The sequence below is a fragment of the Atractosteus spatula genome, chromosome 9, assembly GCF_055471065.1.
Source record: "Atractosteus spatula isolate fAtrSpa1 chromosome 9, fAtrSpa1.hap1, whole genome shotgun sequence".
NCBI lineage: Eukaryota > Metazoa > Chordata > Actinopteri > Semionotiformes > Lepisosteidae > Atractosteus > Atractosteus spatula.
Window position 1 is genome coordinate 36,680,693 of NC_142714.1, and position 24,101 is coordinate 36,704,793.

The 24,101-nt window shown below is 35.3% G+C and overlaps 2 protein-coding genes across 3 annotated transcripts in view; one reads left to right on the forward strand and one right to left on the reverse strand.

The window, feature by feature from the left end:
* Positions 1–7,833, forward strand: part of LOC148828513 (calpain-5-like) — a 38,902-nt gene extending 31,069 nt beyond the window's left edge. The window contains exons 6-13 of the mRNA XM_088925369.1: positions 30–223; positions 1,856–1,933; positions 2,397–2,592; positions 3,087–3,209; positions 4,826–5,028; positions 5,414–5,535; positions 6,237–6,373; positions 6,942–7,833. Of these exons, the coding sequence (XP_088781495.1) occupies positions 30–223; positions 1,856–1,933; positions 2,397–2,592; positions 3,087–3,209; positions 4,826–5,028; positions 5,414–5,535; positions 6,237–6,373; positions 6,942–7,124 (1,236 nt within the window). The 3' untranslated portion in view covers positions 7,125–7,833. The remainder of the gene's footprint in view (positions 1–29; positions 224–1,855; positions 1,934–2,396; positions 2,593–3,086; positions 3,210–4,825; positions 5,029–5,413; positions 5,536–6,236; positions 6,374–6,941) is intronic.
* A 1,232-nt stretch (positions 7,834–9,065) lies between these two features.
* LOC148828514 (serine/threonine-protein kinase PAK 3) overlaps positions 9,066–24,101 on the reverse strand; it is a 64,835-nt gene continuing 49,799 nt past the window's right edge. The window contains exons 6-15 of one of the 2 annotated variants that reach the window (XM_088925371.1): positions 23,012–23,146; positions 22,265–22,436; positions 21,060–21,123; positions 17,417–17,465; positions 16,689–16,801; positions 15,800–15,917; positions 15,207–15,306; positions 14,892–15,088; positions 14,165–14,302; positions 9,066–13,439 (exon numbers count right to left, since the gene is read on the reverse strand). In XM_088925371.1, coding sequence (XP_088781497.1) covers positions 13,350–13,439; positions 14,165–14,302; positions 14,892–15,088; positions 15,207–15,306; positions 15,800–15,917; positions 16,689–16,801; positions 17,417–17,465; positions 21,060–21,123; positions 22,265–22,436; positions 23,012–23,146 — 1,176 coding nt within the window. In that variant the 3' untranslated portion in view covers positions 9,066–13,349. The remainder of the gene's footprint in view (positions 13,440–14,164; positions 14,303–14,891; positions 15,089–15,206; positions 15,307–15,799; positions 15,918–16,688; positions 16,802–17,416; positions 17,466–21,059; positions 21,124–22,264; positions 22,437–23,011; positions 23,147–24,101) is intronic. The other variant, XM_088925370.1, reaches the window with a different exon arrangement.

A 24,101-nucleotide genomic window follows, 5' to 3' on the forward strand; every position in this document is an offset into this window, starting at 1 on the left:
GTGATGTCTATACTATATGTTGCTCACAGGCCACTTCACCTTCAGAGCTGGAGGCCCGGATGAGCTGTGGATTAGTGAAGGGTCACGCCTACTCAGTGACAGGGGTGAGGAAAGTTCGGCTTGGTCATGGGTTGATGACCTTCTTCAGAGCTGAAAAGATCTTCATGATTCGAATGAGGAACCCATGGGGTAAGACAGAATGGAATGGCACTTGGAGTGACAGGTGTGTAAAAAACATACCAGTTTCATTTTATTTTTAAACGTGTCCCATTTTTGCTACCGTAAGCTACAGTGAGTTACTGTAGATACTCATACATACAGTATAAATACTGTATGAGTCTGTGCATGTATGTGTTTATAGAGCTCTAATGAGGAACATAATGTTTACAATATACTGTAGAGTTTGTATGAGTCTGACATAGAAAACTGTTTTATTATAGCATAGTTCAGGAAGGAACTGTAATCTTACATTTGTAAGAATATTAGTGAAAAGATGGTACAACAAAGAACCAATGTTCTGAGAAACCAAGTTTAGTGTATTAAAAACATATTAAAACAACATTACTATGGAAAACATTCAAAAGGGGTGCTCTTGATATTACATAAAAATGAGTAATATGCCAAACAAGGTCTTGTGTTTTACTGCTGACATTTTTATACCCAAATAAAACACAAAGGCATGTAGACAATGTGGGAAAGACTTGTTATAATTGGAATAGTCTTGCACAATTTCAAAGTTTGTTTATGATCTGCAAATACTATGGAACACAATCATAACATGCAAAAAATGTGACGAAGCAGGAATTTATGAAGAGAACAAACACCTGTTCTCACTAATATAAGCATACGAAGCTCACCATAAACTGTTTAGAAGGAAACATTGAATAAATGATAAGATTGGCAATCATGGTGCAGTACCTGCAATGTAATTATTTTCCATATAAAGCATATTCTGCAATATTTGTGGCGGTTTTTGTAAAAGTTATTGTAAAGCATAGTTTTAATGTTAGAAAAACATTCTACAATGTTGTGTAAAGACTTACAGTACGTTTTTGTGAGATACATAGAAATATTATAAATAACAGGAGGCTCATATATCTCACAGTAGATTACTAGTGCCTGAGTTATCTGAGGTTCTCATCCAGCCATTTCTTGACATGTTGCTTTGACAGAATATCTATGTAGCACGTTCCAGTCTGTCCTTTGTGTAAGACTGGAACAGCCCTTTGTGTAAAGAAGCTCCACCAGTTATCAGCTTAATATCCTCTGATCTGTGTTTTACACTTGAGGAAGTCCATTGGGATAATTTTGTAAATGCTGTGAGTTAGGTCCCAAAATGGGAGCTTCATTAGGAAGGATAATAAAAAGAGCTAAGTGACCTGCTCCTATTAATTACGTAGATGTTGCATAAAGTAAAAATAATACCTACAAAGAAAGTGTTTCCAGGTGTTTGCAGAGTTTTGGTTCTTGAATTTTGTCAGTCTTGTATTTCCTTTGGGATTCCTAAACTTATCGTGAACTAAGTGTAGTAGTATTTATATCATTAATACATACTCTATACAGACACACACATAATGTGTAGATTTATACCTATATATAAACAAACTTAATTTGGTTGCAATATTTTGCAAATCCTACATATTTATTGTCATATGTATGAAGTACTGTACTTAAAGTAAAACTTTTTTTTCAACTAATGCCATTTACATTAATTTTGCTTTAGACAGTTGAACAATGAATCTGAAAGGAATACATGTTACAGTCCTCCTTCACATTAAGTCATTCTTAAGAATGTGTACATACAGTATATCTAAACCCTTGTTCCAGAGGCTGATTTTCTTCTGTGCCTTTCCAGCTCTAAAGAGTGGGAGAAAGTAGGCAGCAGTGAAAGGGAAGCAATGGGAATTACAGTTGAGGATGATGGGGAATTCTGGTAAGCATTATCATACAATATACAGTTTATCTTTATTAATTTAACTGGAAACAAAGCCTTAAAAGTCCAGCAACTATTACATTGAAACTATTAATCATTAATAAGAAGGAGTGGCTGATGAGATACTGGCTGAAGGTAGTCTGAATTTTTGTACTAGCTCTTCAGCACTAGTATTGTCTAATGGTCTGTGATGTGTTTCCGGCTATTTTTCACAGCTTGATTTCTCGTTAAAAGCAGTCATGGTAATTTAATTTCTCAGGCTGAATGGAAAAACTGAGTGTCTTCGGGGAATGTATTTAGAAATAGGTCTGTAAATGTCTTTACAGTGATTCGCAATGTTTCAGATTGAGCACATCAAGTTTTGCCCTTCCTGCTACACCATATTTAGCAGTTTGTGTAAAAGACGTAGTTTAATGGCTTCAATGACAATGGAGACATGTTGATGGTTTCAACTTTCCCACAGGATGTCATTTGATGACTGGTGTAAGTATTTCACTGACGTGGATGTGTGTCGCATTATAAACACCTCCCTTCTGAGCATTCATAAAACTTGGCATGAAGCAATATTTAAAGGGAGCTGGGCCAAAAATGCTGATCCCCTCCTCAACCGCAGTGGAGGATGCATGAACCACAGGGAAACGTTCCTGCAAAACCCACAGGTAACCCATTGCAGGAGTTTGTACATTTATCACCATGTGAAGTTACCATTCACTTTAAATCAAATATTATGGAAGTCTTATTACACCCTAAAAGCCCTGAAGAAGTTGCCCCTCTGACACCAGACAAGTGCTTATAGGCAAAGGCCAAATACTTCATGCACTAATATACTGTTGAAGGCTCAGTACAAAGAATAAAAATGTAGAACTGGTAGGAAGTTTGACAGTTTTAATATAACTTATGGAAGTGGAGGAAGTTCTAAAAAATCTAAATATTTAAATCTAAAAAAATAAGACTACTAAGAGGGTTACTAGCAAGAGTGGGCTATCATACAATGAAAAGCATGCTGTATTAATTTGATTACTGGTATATTGGACGCTTACATATCATATTGTGTGTATCATGTGATAAAGTATTTATCTATAATGATTAGCCAAGCTAATTAAATGAATGACCTGATCAAATCTGCATTGTTGCTATTATCTGTTCTCCACAGTATGTGTTCGACATTTCAAAGTCAGAGGATGAAGTCTTGATTTCCCTTCAGCAGCGGGACATGAAAATGCACAGAAGAATTGGTCAAGGGGAGAACCTCACTATTGGCTTTGTCATATTCAAGGTACAAGGCTAAAATATTCAGAAATCAAGGGGTAGCCTCATTGAAGTCCTCATCTGAGCAGTAACCTACTGTATGTCAGGTCCTAAGTTATTTACAGAATGGGTGAGGCTGACTTTGGATCCTTGTAATATTAGACAGAAATTGATTTGGCATTAATCACTGCAAAATAATCTGGCAAAGATAGTGTTGTTTTAATGTGCTTTCCATCCTATTTTTTCACTGACCAGTCAAACAAAGCAGTAATGGAGCTGACAGGGTCATTCAGTCTAATTTAATTTATTTTAAAATAAAGCAGAGACCTTTTTGAGACTAGGTTATGATTGAGATAAAAGTTCCATTTAAAAAAATGGACAATTGTAGCTTAATTTGTTTAGTGAGAAGTAAATTTAAAATATACCCTGCAATCGGGCAATGGACTGAATCCTGACCATTTCCAGAAATCATTGATGGAACAATTTCCATTAATATGAGTAGAGCTGACACATAGAACTCCTGCACTCTGGATCAAAGCAACAATGACTAGTGACAAGCCTTGGGGACAGCACGTTCAATTGGTTGGCGGCTATTAATTGACAGAGTTATAACCATGTGGAAAAGAGAAAGGACGCAATACATTTAACTGTGTGGTTAAATTTCTGAGTTGGTAACAAGTATCAACTCAGAAAACTCAAGACAGCTCTAGTGGTGCTTTTCCATTTATTTAATATATGAAACATACTGGAAAAAAAATTCAGACAAGGAAAAGTCTCCTTAAGAAAATGTGTATCTGTTTTCTATTTGGCAGTATATTGGGTGTTTTTACTGGCTTTTTAATATAAACACATACAAATGACGTCACATATTGAACATTTTCTAAATTTGAGAACACAATAAAGGGGCAAACAAAGATAAGATTGTTAAAAGTATAATTTAAATGAGGGATGTTATTGTTATTTTAAATTATGCAATACATTATTGAGAAATGATTTTCAAGATGATTAAGACATTCCCAGTCTTGATGTAATATGCTATATTAACAGGCTAAAAGAATTGAATCTTTCAAGCCTTGAACATAGAAGACTATGGGGTGACCTGATTCAAATATTAAAAATCCTCAAAGTAACACCAATGGACTTCTTTAGAATTGACAGGGAAACAAACCTTAGGACATAAACTGAAAACTGGGACGTTTCTTACAAAGGGTTATTAAAGTTCAGAACAAGTTACCCAATAACCAATACCCTGACTTGTATCAAAAAACAGCTGGATGAGATCCTTGGATCAATTAATAATTCAGAGTAAGGATGCTTTCCTCACCTTTACAACATGTCTAATGTCTAATGTTCTTAATATAATAATCCCATGTACCTGTCTTCTTCATTTTCAAATGAATACTGATGGCCTCATGGATAGTAGCATGACAGCATAGTGCCAGCATAGTGTTGCAGTATTATGGAAAAATGATAGAAGGGTTTTAATTTTTAATTTCTTTATATAGTAAATATCATCCACAATGCCACCTCATCCTCAGATCTAAATCAAACTTTGAGATCTACTGACTCCAGTCTGAAATTGAACTGGATTTTTTGTTGAGAATTTCCCTTAAGAAGTCATTGTATTTTTCGCTTTTTTAAAAGGTGGAACTGAATAGGAAGTATCGCATGCACAAAATCATCACACAGCAGGTCATTGCTACTTCAACTTACATCAATGCCCGGACCGTTTTTATGAGGAAAAATCTTCCTCAAGGCCGTTATATCATTATACCAACAACATTTACACCAGGAATTCTGGGAGACTTCATGCTAAGAATCTACACAGATGTAGATTCCGGATGCAGGTAACCTTTATGCCTACTTTTCAGTCTCATCTTTACTTCATTCCAATTTGTTCTGTGTGCATGTCTATATTTCAAAGAGAATTATGTAAATCTTACATATTGTCATTACTAATAAAAACTTTGACTAATAATAATAATCTTCTCTTTACATTAAAATAGTACAGTAAGCTTACTATTTAGTAAAAAATATTCTTAAAACTATTTAAATTTATTATAGTTTACAAATCAATGGTTAATCACAAACAATTTCAGCTTAGTTGCATTCTATAAGTCTTTTCTCTAGACCTGTTTGAGCTTAAACAAGCCCAATTGGATACTTTATGTTAATGACAGAGCTAAATAGAGGGTTTTAAGTTGTGCTCTGCTGGTCTTTCTGTCTCTTCAGCGAGCTGGTGCTGGATAAGCCAAATGTAAAGTGCTGGAGTTCATTCTTAGGCTATCCACAGCTAGTCACTCAGATACACGTCCATAATGCAGAAGGACTGGAGAACCAAGACAGCTCTGGGGGTGAGTCTTTCTTTTGCTGACAAATGCATACTGTAAACTGGTCTGTGACAAGTTAACAAGAGGGATCCTGTCAATACCAGCTGTACCTTCGGGAAGGAATGATGAATTGCAGTAGTTGTATTTTGTTAATCAAAAGCTGCAGTTACATACAGTAGCAATTCCATAGAAAGCTGTTTTAGCACCAGGGGGCTTGCCAGTAACAAGACATAGGACAGAATACCTTGTAGAACTCTCACTGGATTAGATTGTTCTTTTGAATTTACAGTATGATCCATAAATACGACTTATTTATTTATACCCATCTTCACGTTTGCCCTAAAAATAAATTTCCATATTCACTTATCATTAGGAATGGACAGAAAAGATTGTCTAGGGAAATTTATTCTTTATAAAGTGCAAGAAGCTTTATAAAAGCTGCTGCCAAAATGGTTTATAAATGAAAATTAAATATGCTGAAAATTCTTGATGATACTCAGTGGCTCCTCGTCTTCTGCTAGTTATAAAAATCTGTAAAACAACTCCTTGATGTTTTAAAATGCTTTTTTAAAAAGGTTCCTTAACTCACTTCAGCCATAAATGCTGTTTATTTTCATCTGGTTAACTATATATAGTTATTACTTTTGTACATAAGGTTTTTTTCGTGATTGACTGTTTTAAACAGTAATATTTGTATTTGTATTAAACTGTTTCTTTTTATACAGGAGCTGACCCATATTTAATCATCTACTGTGAGAGAAAGAAGATTCAGTCTACTATCCAGAATAACACCTTGGAACCTGTGTTTGAAACTCAAGCTATCTTTTACAGAAAGAATCCTAGAAAGCCTATCACTGTTCAGGTGAGAGAAATCACACAAGGCATCAATATTTTCTTAATCCCGATCACTTACCAGAACTTCTAGTTCATCCTGTTGTTTGGTTGTTAACCTTATCTGTGTTTAAACTGCTGAAATAAGATTGCTAAGCATGAAGAAGAAAAGAAGCTAAAGAATAAAATTGGGTTGCTTATTGACAGTGTTATCAGCATCAATAATCCTATTTATCCTTTATCCCTTGAACAAAATTTGTCAGTTATCAGCAATGTGGCCTCCAAGCTTCAGATGGTTGTGAGAAACATTAAGGATGTGACAGAAAGATGGCTTTCTAATGTGTTAATGAAACCAATTCTACTCCTATTGATGGTAAATCCAGACCTCCTAACATTATCATATCATCACTGTGTAAAACAATATGTTAAATATTTTTAATTGCATTTTTACTTTGGAAAAAGTGTACTTTTTCTAACAAGTACACAAGAACTGGGAGATTTGGCAATACATAATTCTAGCTTACCAGAACAGATTTGTGGGGGTTGCACATTTCCTTGAGGAAACTGACTGCTGAACTTTCCCACTTCCCCCCCTAAAGATTTGGAACAGCAATGCAATTCAAGACCAATTCCTCGGACAGGTTGTCTTAACAGCCTCTCTGAAGGACCCCAGCCAACCTCAGAAGCTTCAACTCTGCAAAGCAGGACGTCAGATGGCTGAAGAGATGCCTGGGAAAATAAATCTGAGAGTAATCACCACTAAAGAGCTGACAGATGTGTGAGAGAAACAACAGAACTCCAACACCATCTTATCACTCCCTCCTGAATCCAGGGAAGCACATGAATATGTTAATCGATTTTTGATATCAACTGACTGAAAACCAGACGCCGTTCATTAGAAATGAAACTAAGGACCAAGAAATACATTGGACAGCACAATGAAGTACTTGAGGAGTTTATAGTCTTTGAAAGAGTTTGTTGCACATTTTGTTTTTGTCCACATCAAGTTTTTTATCCATACTTTATAAAGAGGATTTGATATGTGAGCTACTTATTGATCTATAACAAATTCTTGTCTGTGGGTTCCTCTACCTACCTTTTTATGTGTCACTGAAACAGTCACACTCATATCCATCAGCCTTCACTCTGTATGTCAACGATTAACACTTTTTAAAAAGGTAAGAAAGTGTATTAAATTACTTAGTATCCTTTATGGAAATTTAATATCCACACTACTGCTGCATTTATGTAACTACTTTTGTCCAAACATATCTATAATAACACTATCCATATCTTGTGCTTCTAACTTATTAAAAAAAAGTCTTAAATATGCCTTTATTTTGTAATGAGTTCTGTTTTCTGTTACTCCTTCTGTAGAGCTCTAGGTTGTGGTGGCTTTATTTTGTATGTAATTAGCAAATATATGTATCGTACCATTCTTTAAGGGTTTTAAAATGATTTTTGTAATGCAAGTAAATACTGTATACAGTACTAAGCACTGGAATTGTTTTTATTAGCATTTGAAACCATTGCCAGCTTCAAATCAATAGCAGTTTGCTGAAATGCCTTTGTTCTAGATAAATCATCAGGGAAGATAAAATCACCTCATCCTGACAGACTGGAAGACCTCATCTTCAAAATAATATTTTTGGTTTTCTATAACCAAATTTACAAAGATGCAATTAGGCCTGAAAAACTACAATGCAAATAGGCTGCCTGATAGCACCTTTAACAGCTAAAGAGCACCCCTTAAGGAGCTAAACCAATAAATTGGCCATCACCAACAAATACAGTATGTCACCATGCAGTCTAAAGGAATGCTAAAGAAAGCCTGCTTGAACAGTTGTATAAGAGCTGAAGGTTGCCTCCTGGGAAAATTGACAGATTTCCCAGCCAATTAAAACAAGGTACGTGCATGTGGTCAGTCAGCTATTTACACACAGTGTAGATCAAGCAAGCTTGGGCTGCAGCTGAATCTGATTTACTGCAGCAACCTCAAGTCTGCACATTTTAAATCTGGTATTCAATAAAGGATCAGAAACTTTTCTGAAACTGTATTTTCCTCCTAGGTTTCACAGAATTTTACCTCATTTCAAATTCTACTTCCATGTTCAATCCTTGAACATTCAGCAAGGTTAATCATACATGACATCTGTGGGTAGAACTGTTAGGACTCAGAAATATCTAGTTAAACTAGTTATCAACCTTATCTGTTCATTCTGTTTTCTTTCCATTTTCATTCAATTGATAGATTCCTATTTGTGCTGAAATCCTACAATATGGGTATACAACCAGAACCATTACTATTACACCAGATGTGGCAATTGTATATTCCTCCTTTCTATTCTTGTTCATTCTAAGATATAGCAGTTGGAACAACATATCCAACAATTATTATGACAGAATCTGTTTGCAGCCTTGGCATTTTTCTGGTCTTTACCTTCAGCTGTGTTCCAAAGAGACAATTTGTTCCTACACAGCATGTTTTTAACCCCTCAAAAATTGCAAAGTTTACATCAAATGCAAAAAAAATCATATTCATAAAATAAATTAATCTTACAAGGTTTACAGAACTTGTTTTAAAGAAGAGAGAGGAGTCTATAATCTCTTGAATTAATTTGAAAGCTATCACTCCAAAGTTTCATTCATAGGAATAAACATAGATGTCAACTTAATGTGTATGAAAAAATTCATCAGGTTAACCGAGTGAAAAAAATAGAACCTTTTTTGGTCAGAATGTTTTTATTTTTCTTATTTTTATTTCGGTCCAATTTCCAAACTGCAATTTTTGTTGTTTTTTACACTCAAGACACAGCCATGCACAATCCATAATTCAAAAAGTCTATTGCTTCAACCACAATTAAAAATAGCTTATTGAAAACAATTGTTTTTTTCATTTTTTAAAAAAAAAGAATGAAAAAAAATCTGCTGAGGTACAAGGGATGGATCAGCACTTTACAATTTTTAAATAATTAAAAAAAAACCTCTTAATACACATTTATAGAGGAATCTCACATCACATTTACAGGTTTACATATCATCCAAAAATGGGGAATGTACAGGAACTTATACCATGTATTATGATGCTGAGCAAAATGTCTTGTGTTGTTGGGGCCCAAATTTTCAGTCAGAGAGTTTTGTGCTCTTTTTCTTGTCAGAGAATTGATTACACCCAAAAACAGGCTGGAGCCAAACCTTGTCCTGTCAGCCAAAAATTAAAATGATCTTTCGCAAGACTATATATCCACATGTTTCTACATGAACATATCCCTTTTGTCTTGTACAAATGAAAATGCACTCAATTAAAAGTTTTTAAGCTGTCAAAGTTTATCTATGGATTGATTTGAAACATACACACCACATAACATTCTATTATTATTATTAACATTATTATTATTATTAATAGTACTAATAATAATAATACATTTTAAAATACACACTTTGTGTTTACCTTTTTCAAAGTAAATCCAAAAAATGGGAACTTCCCACCTATATGCTCTTCACCAAAACAGTGCTGTAATTCAAATAATTTTGGGCAATCTATGTTTCTTGTTGCATACATAAATTTAATGAATACCGTTTTTTATTTTCCAGACTTCAAAAATCACCCCATCCTGTCTAACGTGGCTGGATGAAAGTGTTAAAGAACATGAAGTGCCTGTAGCCAAGCTTCTGTTCTGGTGAAGTACTGTACCTGAAATATACTGTACCTATTTTTCCCAGTAACAAGCAGAGGTTAATCCCACTAGGAAAAGTAGAAAGAAAAGTAGAACGAAAGGCTCAATTTCAACTGCAGAGACTTTTTTTCTTCTTACACTGGCTTTATAGTTATGTTTCTTTACTTTCCAGCAAGAAATTAACCTCTGAATTTTCCATTGCATTTTGCATGCTGATGCAGATCCCCACTCAAATATTTTTCACTGTGATGAACATCAGTAGCACTCAAATTTTGACAGAGGTTTAGGACAAGCCTTTAATTGACATCCAGCTACTGTGTTGAATTACTGTAAGTCAGTTTTCTCAAATTACAGTGTATGCAACACAATTATAGCACAAAGGTGAGACCATGGCAAAGAGGAGAATTTTAGTATTGACACAACATGACTTTTAAGGTAACAAGTTTTGAACAGATTCTGTGACCAATAAATACAATACTTTCAATACTTCAGTAAATTCACAAGAAATAAAGGGTGCTTGGAATATTCCGTCCTCAGTTTTAAAAATCATTAGTCTTTCACAGGCCTTAGGCCATTTAAGTATGATCATAGACAACCTTCTAAAAGTACCATTCACTTTCTTACTATATGTCTTCGCATGCTTGCAGATACAAACACCTTCAGGAGGACATTAGCAGTCTGGTGGACTTACTCATTAGGTCTTCAATGAAAAGCATTCAATGAATGGGCCTGACTAACTTTGAGAACCTTATGCAGGGTGAGAGATGCTTTCTTTACGTCATATCCCCTTTATATGTGTTTAATATTTAAAAGAAATTGCTGAACAAATGTGCTACAATGACAGTGCCAAATTATGACAAATGAATATTATCCATCTATCCATTTTCTAACTGCTGCTTCCAATTCAGGATTGTGGGGGAGCCAGTGTCTACCTCAGTTATAATGGGTGCAAGGCCAGGTACACCCTTTGTGGGATATAAGTCCGTCATAGGGTAGGCTAAATGAATATTAATATTTCAGATATCAAGAAAACGTCAGAGTCTAGAAGAATGTGAATTCAAAACTTTAAGAGCCAGTTGAGTGTTAATGATGAATTAGGAGAATAATATGAAACAATTGCACATATCAAAAACTAATTGTGATGCTGCGGTGTTTCAGAGGTACAAAATATATATCTTTTCAATATAAGGAGCAACTGATTCTGCACGCATACATGCATATATATGCGGCTTGTATATAGTATATGTTAAAAATATACTATATATAAATAGTTATTACAACCAATGTTGTTAATATAAGCTCTTCTTTATTTTATTAATCAACTTCAACACTAGTTTAAAACAAATTTATTTTGTAATAAGCAGAGGTTAATCCTGTTAGGAAAAGTAGAAAGAAAGAGAAAACATATTTCAACTGTGGAACTTTCTCTTTCTTCTTATACTGGCTTTACACATACAGTTTGTGTAATAATACAGTATTACTCTGCTTCTGTCCTGTTCCTCTCTTCTTAAAGGAAATCTTGTGTTGAGCCTGGGTTAACAGCCCATTTCACTTTTATTGACAATTGAAAGTAACTTTTTTGACTCTTATTGTACTATGGGTCTGACTCTTAGAAAGCTATAAAATATGTTACAGTTTTATAAAACCTAAAGTGGCAAAAACAGATATTTAAAAGATGTACTGTAAGTGTACTAAGATATTCAGAAATGCCTATCTGAATAGATGTATACTGGTACATTTTAAAGCTCTCTTAACAAAATAGCAATAGGGTAACGATGGTGTCATGAATACTTAATAAAATACTCATCACCATTCTATCCAGGACTATCCAGTGTTATTATACTTTCTGCATGGTAGTCTAACTTCATCAATATCAGTGTATCAGAGCACAGTGTATCATTAGAACTTGGATTTTGAAAATGCCCATGTTACCTCATAGAAATACTTTTATTGATGTTTTGTTAAAAAAATATTTAAAAAATAGGCAGCAGTTGATTATAATAGGCTGAAGAACATACAGTAGTGTTTCTTTCTCAGTGCATCAATGCACCAAAAACAGGGTACATTCACAAAATGGTACACTTGATCACTCTTAGAACATTTTTTCTTGTAAATGATTGAAAAACACTAACAATAACTGTTGTCTTTGACTCTTGTTTTTTCTATATTATTTCTAAAAATAAGCTCCTGGAACAGAAGTGGGACCTGTAGTTGAAAAAAGCATTAAAAAAAATAGCACCCCTTGTAAAAATTATATACACGTTGACCTGATCTAACAGACAGATGATCTAATTGTCCAACTTCTGAGACATGCTTGCAAGTTTCCACCTCTGTGGACGAATGGCTTGCGCTACAGGGGAACTCTTTACAATACCAGCTGTCTCTTAATTGAAAGTAAAATAAGAACCAAACTTTCTTAATTATTTTGTCTTTCAGAGGCAATCTAAATGAGGAGCCTAAATCATTGCTTAATTTATTCTTGCACTTTTAAACCATTAAAAGGGATAAAATCCAAACCTCAAACGTTTGAAGCCTGAAAAACTATTCAGTTGGTTATCCAGTTTGTATCACAGCTTTCTCTTCTCAGCATCATTAAATGTCATCCAGAAATGATGGACCAGTTTAGCTGTACAGTTGAAGCCTGCCTGAAAAACACTGATGTCACTTCACTGACTCTGACTTTAAGGAACGACTAAAACAAAATTGATCCTGTTCCAATGGATTTACACCAGCATCACACGAGTGACGTTTGAGACTCAAAATATAAGATATGAGGAAATCCATTATATTATGTAATGAGAGACATGATCATGCAGTCATTTCAAGGTTCCGGAACAAATTTGGTAGTTCCTCTGCTTCAGTCATTGAGGTGTATAATGAAAAGCATTTGGACCAGTCTAGCTCATGGAAATACAGGAAAACAAGGATCTTAGTTGGACAACCATCGGACAGGGAATAAACTGAAGCCTTTTGAGAGTTTCAACAGTTGAAAAGACTGGCAATATATTTCTTCAGTTTTTTGTTTCTTCTTGAATTGCTCTCTGATTCCAGGAGTAAAAAGAAGAAATATGGATCTCTGCTAGCCCAGACTCCCTGAAAAACAAATACTCCTGACAGACATGACAGTTCCACAATGAATAGTGTTTTTAGAAAGTAAAAGGAGTCAAGATAAATTCCTGGGCCTCGGGAGTAGCAAAAAAAATGCTGAATTCCTTTGTTGTTGCTGTTTTCATTGTGCAGTCCCATTTGCAGTCCACTCCCATAGCCTAAATACAGAGGTCCAGTATGCGTGTTTTTTGTGAGTCTCCATCAGAAGGACTTTGATCTTCCTTAACGGCTGCTGTTCTTTATGGCTTCCTTTGCTGCTACAATCAGTGGCGTCAAGCTTGAGAGGGGTTTGGCTAATTTTAAGAATGGATGCTAAATAAAAGAAAAAAAGGCAAACAGTCTTTATGGTTTAATTTGGTCATGGTTGATTTTCTGTTAATCATTATAAATTTAAAATGGTGTTTCAGGCATCAATCAAGATGCAAATCTATTTCCCATAAAAAATTTTCATGAAAATAAATAGGTGTTGATTTCCAGATATAGAGCAAAAAACGTGAAATGAAATCAAAAGTCTTGGCAAGTTACAGTCTGGAATGGAGCAGATCTAATTTTATAAAAATTGGTAAATGGCTGATTGGATTACTTCATCTTACAATTTTAAAGTTTCGTAAACATCAATCTGTTATCTAATTGCTTCATCCAATATAGGGTTGGGGTAGAGCCAGAGCCTGTCCCGGCAAGCAACAGGCGCAAGGCAGGCCTTTTGTGAGTTTCAACACACACCAGTGACACTGGGGCAAAAACACACAACACATACGCACTCACACCAGGACCAACTTTACATGAACTAGTTAACCTACTAGTATGTCTTTGGACTGTGGGAGGACCACCCAGAGGAAACCCATGAGAGCGAGAGAGACCATAAAAACTCCACACAGATAGCACCCCAGGTCTGGAATTGAACACAGGGCTTCACTGCTGCGAGGCAGCAATACGAAACCACTGTGTCACCATGACATCCACCAATATTTATATTCTAAGTCAAATTCTAAAGCAAATAAAAAATATCTGTATCCCAAAGGGGGGAATACAGTTACCTGTAGCAGTTCCTTAGCTGATCCTCTCCTGTCTACATCCATCTCTAGGCAACGATTCAGAAAGTCCCGGAACACTGCAGACAGTCTCTCTGGGTTCTGTAGCTCTGGTGTTCCATTAGTAGCAATAAGATACAAAGCCTGAAAAAGATGTGTATATTTGCACATAATTACAAGAACTGGCTTAAAGTCATTTGCTCTAATTTTATTGATTTGTTTTCTGTTTTAACAAAACATCTTAGTGATGGATGTAAAGACACAAATGAAGCTAAAAGCTTCGCTTCTTCTAGCCTGGACACACTTTGACTGTTTTAGTAAATTGATATGTTGACATATGGAAAGGGGGTCTATTTAATGAGATTAACAAATATTTACACTTAAACACTCCATAAAATGTAGCTGTTCCAGGCTAGTCAGAACACATTAAATTAGTTATTTTACAAACTTTGACCAAAAATGTTAAAATACTCCGAATCGAGATCAGGAATATGTCCTGGCTGTTTTTTTTCTCATATACTGTATATTCTTAGTTAATTGTGGTTGGTGTAGTACATATTAGTACATATTATGATGCACTGCTACTTCAGACTTCAGACAAAATAAACACATATATTCTAGCATACAACACAGCTGTTTCTGGAAAAAAAAGTAACATTGTGGAAAAAATACAAAATCATTATCAATTATCAGCTGTGATGACATCACCTATTTCTAAGCGGCAGTCTCTTACCCTGAGTGGATTTTCATTAAGATATGGCGGCTCTCCCTCCACCATCTCTATTGCCATGATCCCCAGAGACCAGATATCCACCTTGGGGCCGTAGGCTTTCCGAGTCACCACTTCTGGGGCCATCCAGTAGGGTGTGCCCACCATGGTACTGCGTTTGCTTTGCTCTGGGGTGATCTGGGCACAGAAGCCAAAATCCGCTACAGGGAAGTACAACACAGGAAGCTCTTTAGTTATAACAAACATAGTCAAGAGTTTTAATTGGTTAACCCACCAAAACACATCACAGAATGATTCATGCTTCTTCATTATGCTTACTTAATTTCACAGATCCATCCATTCCAAGGAGAATGTTGTCGCTTTTAATATCCCTGTGGATCACCTGATTCGAGTGGAGGAAGTCCAAAGCCTGTAGACACTAAAATGAAGGAAACAGGCAGTATAATACCACCACAGCAACAACAATAATAATAAAAATTCACTATAACATTGCAGCCCAAAATAACATTTTTTAGAAATAGTAAGAATACATTTTTAAGAAAGAATATAAAATGCATATTGAAATACTGCAACTACATATTTCTTAATTTTATATAAATGTAATATATACATGTATATAAATAGTGTATATATAGTGATTAATTATATTAATTATAGTATTAATCATTATATTGTATTACTTTCTATCTTACTTTCTGAAAATGGGTTTCAGCTTTGGGTCCAAAGCTTGGATAATATAAATATTTAAATATTGCTAGTAAGACACAAAGATTTATAGGGGAAAATAAAGGTTATTTACTCTCATTGACAATTCCAGTAGTTTAGAATTTAAAGTTAAGTAGACCTGTACTGAATTCCATGAGTTGGGAAATATGGGATGTTTGGCAGGCAGAGAGACGGCCGTGTCCTACCTCTCGACAGACTGCTGCTATCTGTCCCTCGTCCATGCAAGTCTCAGTCACCACGTCTGTGAGTGAGCCCCCAGCCAAGTATTCCATCACCACCCACAGCTCGTCACCAACCAGGTAACTGGAGAAACACCGGCATTGCAGCAGGCATTACAGTTACAGTGGGCCTAATGCTCTAGTGGGTGTCACTACACATAACTCACTACCAACCAAGTTACTGGAGAAACACCGGCACTGTAACAAGCTTCACTAGTGGAGAGTTACAGTAATCGCGTTATTTTAATTCACAAGACCTTACCACCACAACTGCTTGTGTCTCTGCAGTATCTTCCTAAAAATATTCGTCAAAGGAAGGTTTATGTTTATAGTACCTATAAATGAATTATTTCTTTTTTATGCCATTGCTCACATCCACCCATTTTTTAACCATTTAATCCATTTTAAGGTCACGGGGCAGCCAGAGCCTATCCTGGCAAGAAACGGGTGAAAGGTGTGGTATGCACAGACACACACACACTCACACCAAGGCTAATTTTTCTTGAAGCCAGTTAAACTCCCAGTATGTCTTTGGACTCTGGGAGGAAGCCAGAGCACCCAGAGGAAACCCACACAAACATAGGGAAAACATACAAACTTCATGTATATAAAGTACAGTAGCATCCCAGATCCAAAAGTGAATAAACCCCAGGGCCACATTACTGCCAGCTATGTAACCAGGCTAACCCTGCTCACAATTAATATTATTTAAACTTAACAAGCACCATTAAAATGTCTAACATGTTTCATTGACAATTTTTAACTGTTTCTCTTAATGTGTTTTGTATTAGCTCACATGAAAATTTCAGTTATACACAAAGCCTTAGCAGATGTTTTAGAAGTTTTAGAGACCTACCTGTCCAAATAGTTAACAATATTGGGGTTTTTGTTTTCCCTCATCACAAGGATTTCATTTATTATCAGCTCCTTCTTCGGCTGCTGCTGCAAGTTCATCTGTTTGATTGCCACCTTAAAATACAGCAGGATGGATCACAAGAGTGCTCAAAGGAAAGAAATCACTGCTTGTGTTTCACTGTGACATCCTCATCACACTCCAAAGCGAGTCTAGCAAAAACCAAACTCCTGCTTCTCGGTTAAATAACAAGAAAGTCAGAAAGACCGGGAATGAGTGAAATAAAGCAGATTTACTAAGCTGTTGAGTTTGCCCTTCTGGGCTTGTTGTTTAACACCTTGTGGTAAGTAAAGTCAAAGCAATTTTTCTAAAGGACCCAAAGGTCTAAATAGCAGAAGTCCAGAGGAAAATCCTGAATTTTACATTTAAGTTTCTTTGCACATACTGTAAATAATTCCTCTCAACAGAACTGTCTGAAAACGTATATACTGTATAGTTATAGATATATATAGTTTGCTTTACAATGTAGCCATTATAGAATGACAGAAATAATCATTTTTAAAAATCAGAAGTAGTCAGTATCTTACATAATTGATTTGAATATGATCCCATGAGAAAGAATTTATTCTAACTGCCTGCTAAACAAACTGTATTTCTCATAATGTGCTTTTAATCCATACTTTTAATGAATAAATAAATGAACATTAGCACAACCTAGAGATCTGGCTCACCTCCTGTCCAGTGGCAATGTCTATTGCCGTGTACACAGTACCAGATGCCCTGTGGAAACAACAGGAGAGAACATGAGAGAATAAGAGAAGATAACAGGCAATTAATTAATTTTCTTTGTGAAAAAGATTGTACTGTATATTTAGAACAGGACAAAATAGGTGCTTCTTTTTGTTAGTTTTTTTCTATTTTAATTGACTCCAGTGGATTATTTATCTATAAATTTGAAGGCAAGAAGAAGAGGACAAACATTTAGATTAATTGTAAACAATTCAGTATGTGAATTACTGTACATTCAGCTAGGAAAAAATGAACCTAACAATTCCCTTTCACAGACATACTATAATTTAATGCTCTGGTTGGGAAAAACAAATGAGTGGGAAACATTTACTGCAACTGTTATATGGTAGATCTTTATCACAAAGCAGTATCTAATGAGATTTTAAAAAATGAGGTCCATACTGTAGTTCTTTTATACGTAGCATGTTTGGTATCCTTGGGCTCTAAAAATTGCTGTGCAACCCCTAGTTTTTCTGCTCCACACTGGCATCTCATAGTAGTCAACAGCATCTTTTAAATACACTTTTAGTATTGTACTTTCTTTAAAATATACTCCAATGCAAATAAGGGATAACTTATGATACAGTAATATCGCGTGCTGGAATTTAATGCCCAGGATTACTAAATTGATCAACTTTGTGCATTATCTTTTAAATTGCCCGAAAAATAGCTTCATTCCATAAGTACCTTTGTTTAATTCAAACTGAGCATAAAAGCATATATCGACTCAAGAATCATTATAACTCATGATCGGACATAAACTGTTTTGCTAGGAAGGAAAACCACTACTGGACTTTGACAATATGCTGTATTTAAAAAATATTATTCATGGTGGAGTAGGGGGACTATTAAAAATGCATTATGTATCTAAAGAGAAAAGCACATGCATTAATCAAAAAGTCATCACTAGATGGCAGTACAGTCTTGTATACTCTATCATTTATCATTCTGGTCTGAAGTCAGTAGATAATACTTTATTAATACCATAGGGAAATTGATGTGTTACAGCAGTCCAGCCCAAGACAAGCAAAAACAGACATCAGAATAGTTATAAAACAAAAGACAACAAAATAAATTAAAAAATAAATACATAGGTGTGTGCAAAATGTGATGATCATAGTCACTGTAAAAACAATAAAATATGTGCAAAATGTGCATAGGCTTATACAGACAGTAGAAACATTAAACATTTTGTGAATGACAGAAAAGATCTTATTTCTCTTGAGACTTAACTAGTTCCTTCCTTAGGTTTGTTTCAGAAAACCTAAGATGTCATGCTCAGTCATTGCTGATTGAGCTGTTAGTACCACGGACAATTTTGCATATTAGAAATATATATTAGAAATACAGAAATATATTATCCTTGTTCTGCTGTCTCTTTTTTGTCTTGAAGCATGAAGTGGCTATTCAAACAGAGATCATTGTCTGCTTTGTTCATATTTCTCTGGAGACTTTTTATTCAAAATATTGACAGCTCTTTAAGTCAAAACAAAAATAGTCTAGATTTCAGTAGGATTTTACAGCAGTATATCAAATGTTCTGCTCTCATTTGATCACCCTATTATTAATAGTTTTTTTTTCAGTTTGTATTTTTACAAATGTCTGGATCAATTCTACGTGTTTCCTGACTCAAACACGAGTGGATAGTTTAACCAAAAACCCACAAGATATTTGCCTCAGATGCCTTTAATGTGCTGATTCTGAACATACTGCTGCCAAAGTACATTCAAATACGTTTTATCGGACTACCACAGATTAAAATAATCTTCTAAAAGCTTTTTTTTCAGTATTTTCTATTTCACACTCTCAGAAGTAGCTGCAGCTGTTTGGCATCTCTTCCCTGCTTTTTTGCAACTTCATTTATATGAGATGTAATCCACTTTCTTCATTTTTGCTGTGTTATCAGCAGGAGTACATTTAAATATGTACAGTACTAATGTCGTCATTTATTCACCGTGCATACTGTAGAATGGGTACTGTCATAGTTCGAAGTATCATTTGGAAATTTTCCTGTATCCTTCCAATGCAATATGCAGCTCATGTCATCTTTAGTGAATTTATTAATGTGGTCATCTTTCGACTTGAAGATGATTTTTATTTTTTCACGAAACCAGCTTTTGTGTGCTTCATTTGTTCTTTGTCAGCTTCTTCTAATATATGTGTGAAACTACTAGATAACACTTGTATCAGCTGTATTATCTATTTATTGTACTGTAATCCATTTATCAGGAGTGTTGTATTGCTGCGAACTACAGTATGTAAGGATTCTGCATAAAGTTTCCATAGATTAAGAGATTAATTAATTTCTGATGTGAGAACAAACAAGGAATCAAGCATAAGGCAAGTTTGTGAGATGGACAGTTTTTTTTAACAAGGTATTTGTTTCATGTTTTGTGAACTCTGGCCTAGTTTGTAGGCCATTCCGTATAACATTTCATTTTCCAACAGGCGACTGCTGTAGCCATGACTTTTCACTGTCGTAGGCTCAGGCACAGAGGTGGAATTTAATCCATTATTAAAGAGATGCTGCCCAGGAGAAATTGGAAAGAACAGCGTATTTGTTCAGAGGCATCTCCCCAGGACGGCACTTTTCTAATTGAAGAGAGCCTGCCATTATGCAACTCAAAAAAGAAGCAACTCGATCCCTGGCTTCATTGTTCCTCAGCCCACTCATGAAAGTGAACAGGCGTATCTAACCACTTCAGGTATCCTACAATTACCCTGCCTGTCCCTCTGATAATAGGTTCCTATTGCCTTTCTTACAGAGTACAGAAATGCATTGTTGCATTCACTCCAGCCCAACCTCTAAATGACAGAGCCCACATGACACAGGAAGGCTGCACTTGACTCCTTCTGTTCAGGGCAACACATCAGGCAGCAGCTTTGAAAATGCACACGGGATGAGCAGCAGGATATAAATAATGAAACCGGCTCCAGGGTGGATGAAATTGACTTATTTAATAAATTAAGAAGAATGGCTTGCCCCATCAGAGTATGGAGTTTTTTATGCCGATAGTTTTAGGAATATGTACAGTAAGCACAATCCCCAGAAACATTGGTAGAACATTAACTGCTCAATCTGTGCATGTGAGTGATTAAAAAATTATTTATATGTACAATGACTTTAGATAGGCCTTGTTAGATGCATCTGTGAAATATCTGTGATATTTGTGAATTACAATATACTGCTTACAATTTTAAATGTTTCACAAAGTTTCCTGAGTAGAAAAATAAATCTTATGAGAATCATGTTCATACAGTATAACAATATGGTATGCCTCTTAATCTACTCTATTATATATATCATTTTCATTTTAACAGAGTTTTTTAAAACCCCTTCTCCTACATTTTATATCTAAACTGTAACCCATGTGTCATGGCCTGGCTCAACATACTTCCTCTTTCAAAATGTCAGTTACAGTATCTCCCTTCCCCTGCATAATTCTTAGACAGTTTTAATTTCCTGTAACCTTATTTTTTGTTTTGTCTGTGCTTAAGACAAAGAGCTTTCTTACCATATCAACTCAGAATAGCTACATTATCCAGTCCTGCAAGACAGAATTATTTTTAAAGATGTTGACTCACCCCTGTCCTATTTTTTCAAAACGTGTGTATTTCTTTTTTGGGTCTCCCACACTCACTATGCTTCCTTAAAGAAAGATGACAGAAAAAAAAGAATAAAAATTAATGGAGAATAAGATATTTTAGAATGATTGACAAACTTATTCAGGCATCCATAGTTACGACGCTAGTATTCTGAGCTATCACTGAAGGTTGTTGCTTAAATTGTATTTTTTACACATCCTTTATATATCTTTACATTTTAAGCATGTTTTATGCTGGGTATTTGACTTACAGAGAACCTGAAACCTGAAATGGTGTATTCATGCAGTGAAATCCCCTAAATGAATGAAAATGTGTTAAGAGAGTTTTTGGCAGGCTGAGTGGCTCTTAAATGGACTTAATTAGGAACTTATTTTCTGTATCTTGTTAATAAAAAGATAAAGCTTACCGCAACAGCACCATAAGCCTGTTATTTTCACATTTTTACTACTAATTAAATTATGAAATTTGTTATTTATTTTTGTCATGTGAGGCCTCAAAACCTCATTTTCAAAAACATAAGCATTAGCTTGCAAAGGACTACAGTATATTCCCAGTTTTTTTAAAGGCATTTGCAACCAGGAACAGAAGGTCAGTGTCTGCGCTGGAAGGAATCAAAGACGTCTTTGCTCCCACAGCGATTTAATGAGATTTTCAGCTCACAGACTGCAGCAGCCCTATTTGATGCCACTTTTCAACTTAAGGCACACAGCAGGGCACAATACATAAATACAGGTACTGTTTATACTCCATATGCCTTACATTGTATTACTGTATAATTTTTAAGGAAATATTATGTTTGAGTTGCCAACATGTCCAGTTAATGGTTAAAGGGGAAAAATAAAATTTGAAAGCTACTGTAAGGCACTGAGTCTAAAGAAGATTTTCAAAGGATGTGAACCTGACTTTCAACAATTACAACTGGCAAAATATAATCAGAGCAAGGCAAAATGTTATGAACGGTTATCATGGTAAAAGCACGTTTTTACTTTATCAAATCATAGGACTACCATAATGCAGAAAGGCAAAATGAAACCATACTGTAGGTATGAGGTAATGAGAAAGAAAGATACTGTATATTGATCTCTACCTTACAGGATAGTTATATGAAAAGTGTGAATTTACTCTATAGATTCTTTAAGGTGACTTTTCAGGGAACAAACTGTAAAGTCAAGCTTAAAGCATACTTAATCGCTCTAAAATCTCTTCATCTGTCATCTTGGACTTCTTTCTCTGCCGGTCAGTGTGTCTGTACAGTGTGCTGGATGTGTTTTCAGATACCAAAGACACGGGTGAAGTTGAGACCTCCTTCACTGGAGCTGGAGGAGCTACTGGCTCAATAACAGAGCGGGTATAAATCTGTGAGAAAAAAAAGCGTAATCATATATCAATACAGTGAGTCCAATCTCAGCCACTTCACAAACAGCACAGTGACAAATGGAAATTTTATCAGCAGGGAACAGATACAAGTGTGAGACAAGAAAAAAGCATCAGATTTGCCTGTTAGAAATGTTTAACTCAAATACAGTTTAGTCTCTTTCTTTGAGCTGAATTGTAAAAGTGTAGTTTCCCAGACAGACTAGATTAGAAAATGATTTAGGAAATTATTAGTTAGACTTGATTATATACAAATTAACGCTGGTTAAGAGCTAACATTAATTAACACTAGTTAAGCTAGTGATAATACTAGGTGAATACACTGCAAAGAATCTGATCACAGAATAAAAATGTCTTCAAACATGAAGCCAGGTCCTTTGTTGTTAAAAAAGTTTTTTTTGACAAAAGACTGTTATTGAATCTAAGCTTTTGAGATTATTATGAAAACTTGTCACCAAACTATTTTCCCTTTACTTTTCTTATGTTTTAAGAAGTTTCTTCTTAGATTTTGGATTATATCTTGATTGACCACTTGTATGGGTTGAACTCTTCCGTACTGATTTGGTGTGCTCTGGCCGAGGTGCAATGACAGGAGGGGGCTCGTTGTCATCATCATCATCTTCGTCGTCATCATCATCCTCCTCTTCTGACACTGGTGGGGCCAGTGGCGGCTCAGATGCTGTCTTTGTGCCCTACATAACCAAAATGACAAGATTTACCATGTCTTCTGAGATACCGCAGGTTTCTGACAATATTTAAATTGACGAGATACTGTACATGTCATGCGTCAGTCATACAAAAATATTTACCGGTGCAAGGAAAGAAAATGTAACATTTGCACTTAAAAAATGTAATGACATCAGAACAAGTCCAGATCTAATTGAAAGAAGCACGAGGAGACGCTAAACCTTTTGTGGCAGTCAGAAGGAGAGAGAGCAGGAAAGAAAGCAAAAGCTCCCATCTTAAAATGTCTTGGCATTTCTCCTATCATTTTTCAAAAATCTCAAATTCAGAGCAAATACTCAATGGCAGCTATCAACTGGAAAAATGCAAGAAGTGCCTGGCAAGCAGGAGGCCCACATTGGGTAAAGTTCTGGGTTTGATATTATTAGAAGAAGATCTTATCAGTTCAGAAATGTTAGATCTTTGAATAATGCCTCATTAACTGCTTTTGAAAGAAAGTACTGTAAGTACATTCCTCTTCACCTTATTCAAAATCTATACCCAAGCAAGTGCTGCTGGTCAGTATATTGGAACAGTACTCTGGTTTGATGTGTCTACAGATCTCTCCCGTTAATGTGAGAAGCACATCAGAGAAATCAAATGGAATTGAAATGACACACGGACAGTTCTAAGCACTGCAGGAATAAAGCATTGCATTGCCAGGAATGCCTGGCCCTGGAAATTCAATCCTCTGCTCTAATTGTTCTCAACGTATAACTGAAGAAACAGAAAGTGCCAAGCCATACAGTGCACCCACAAAAGACAATCTAAATCCATTTTGAAGGAAGAAACAAAATTGAAATATTCTTGATATTATCCTGCTTTTTATCTTAACCCCACTGTTTTTTTTAATTCTAGTAAGTATACTCTTTTTGGAAAGCGTATTTCAAAAAGGCATATACTCATTAAGATGTAGCAAATATG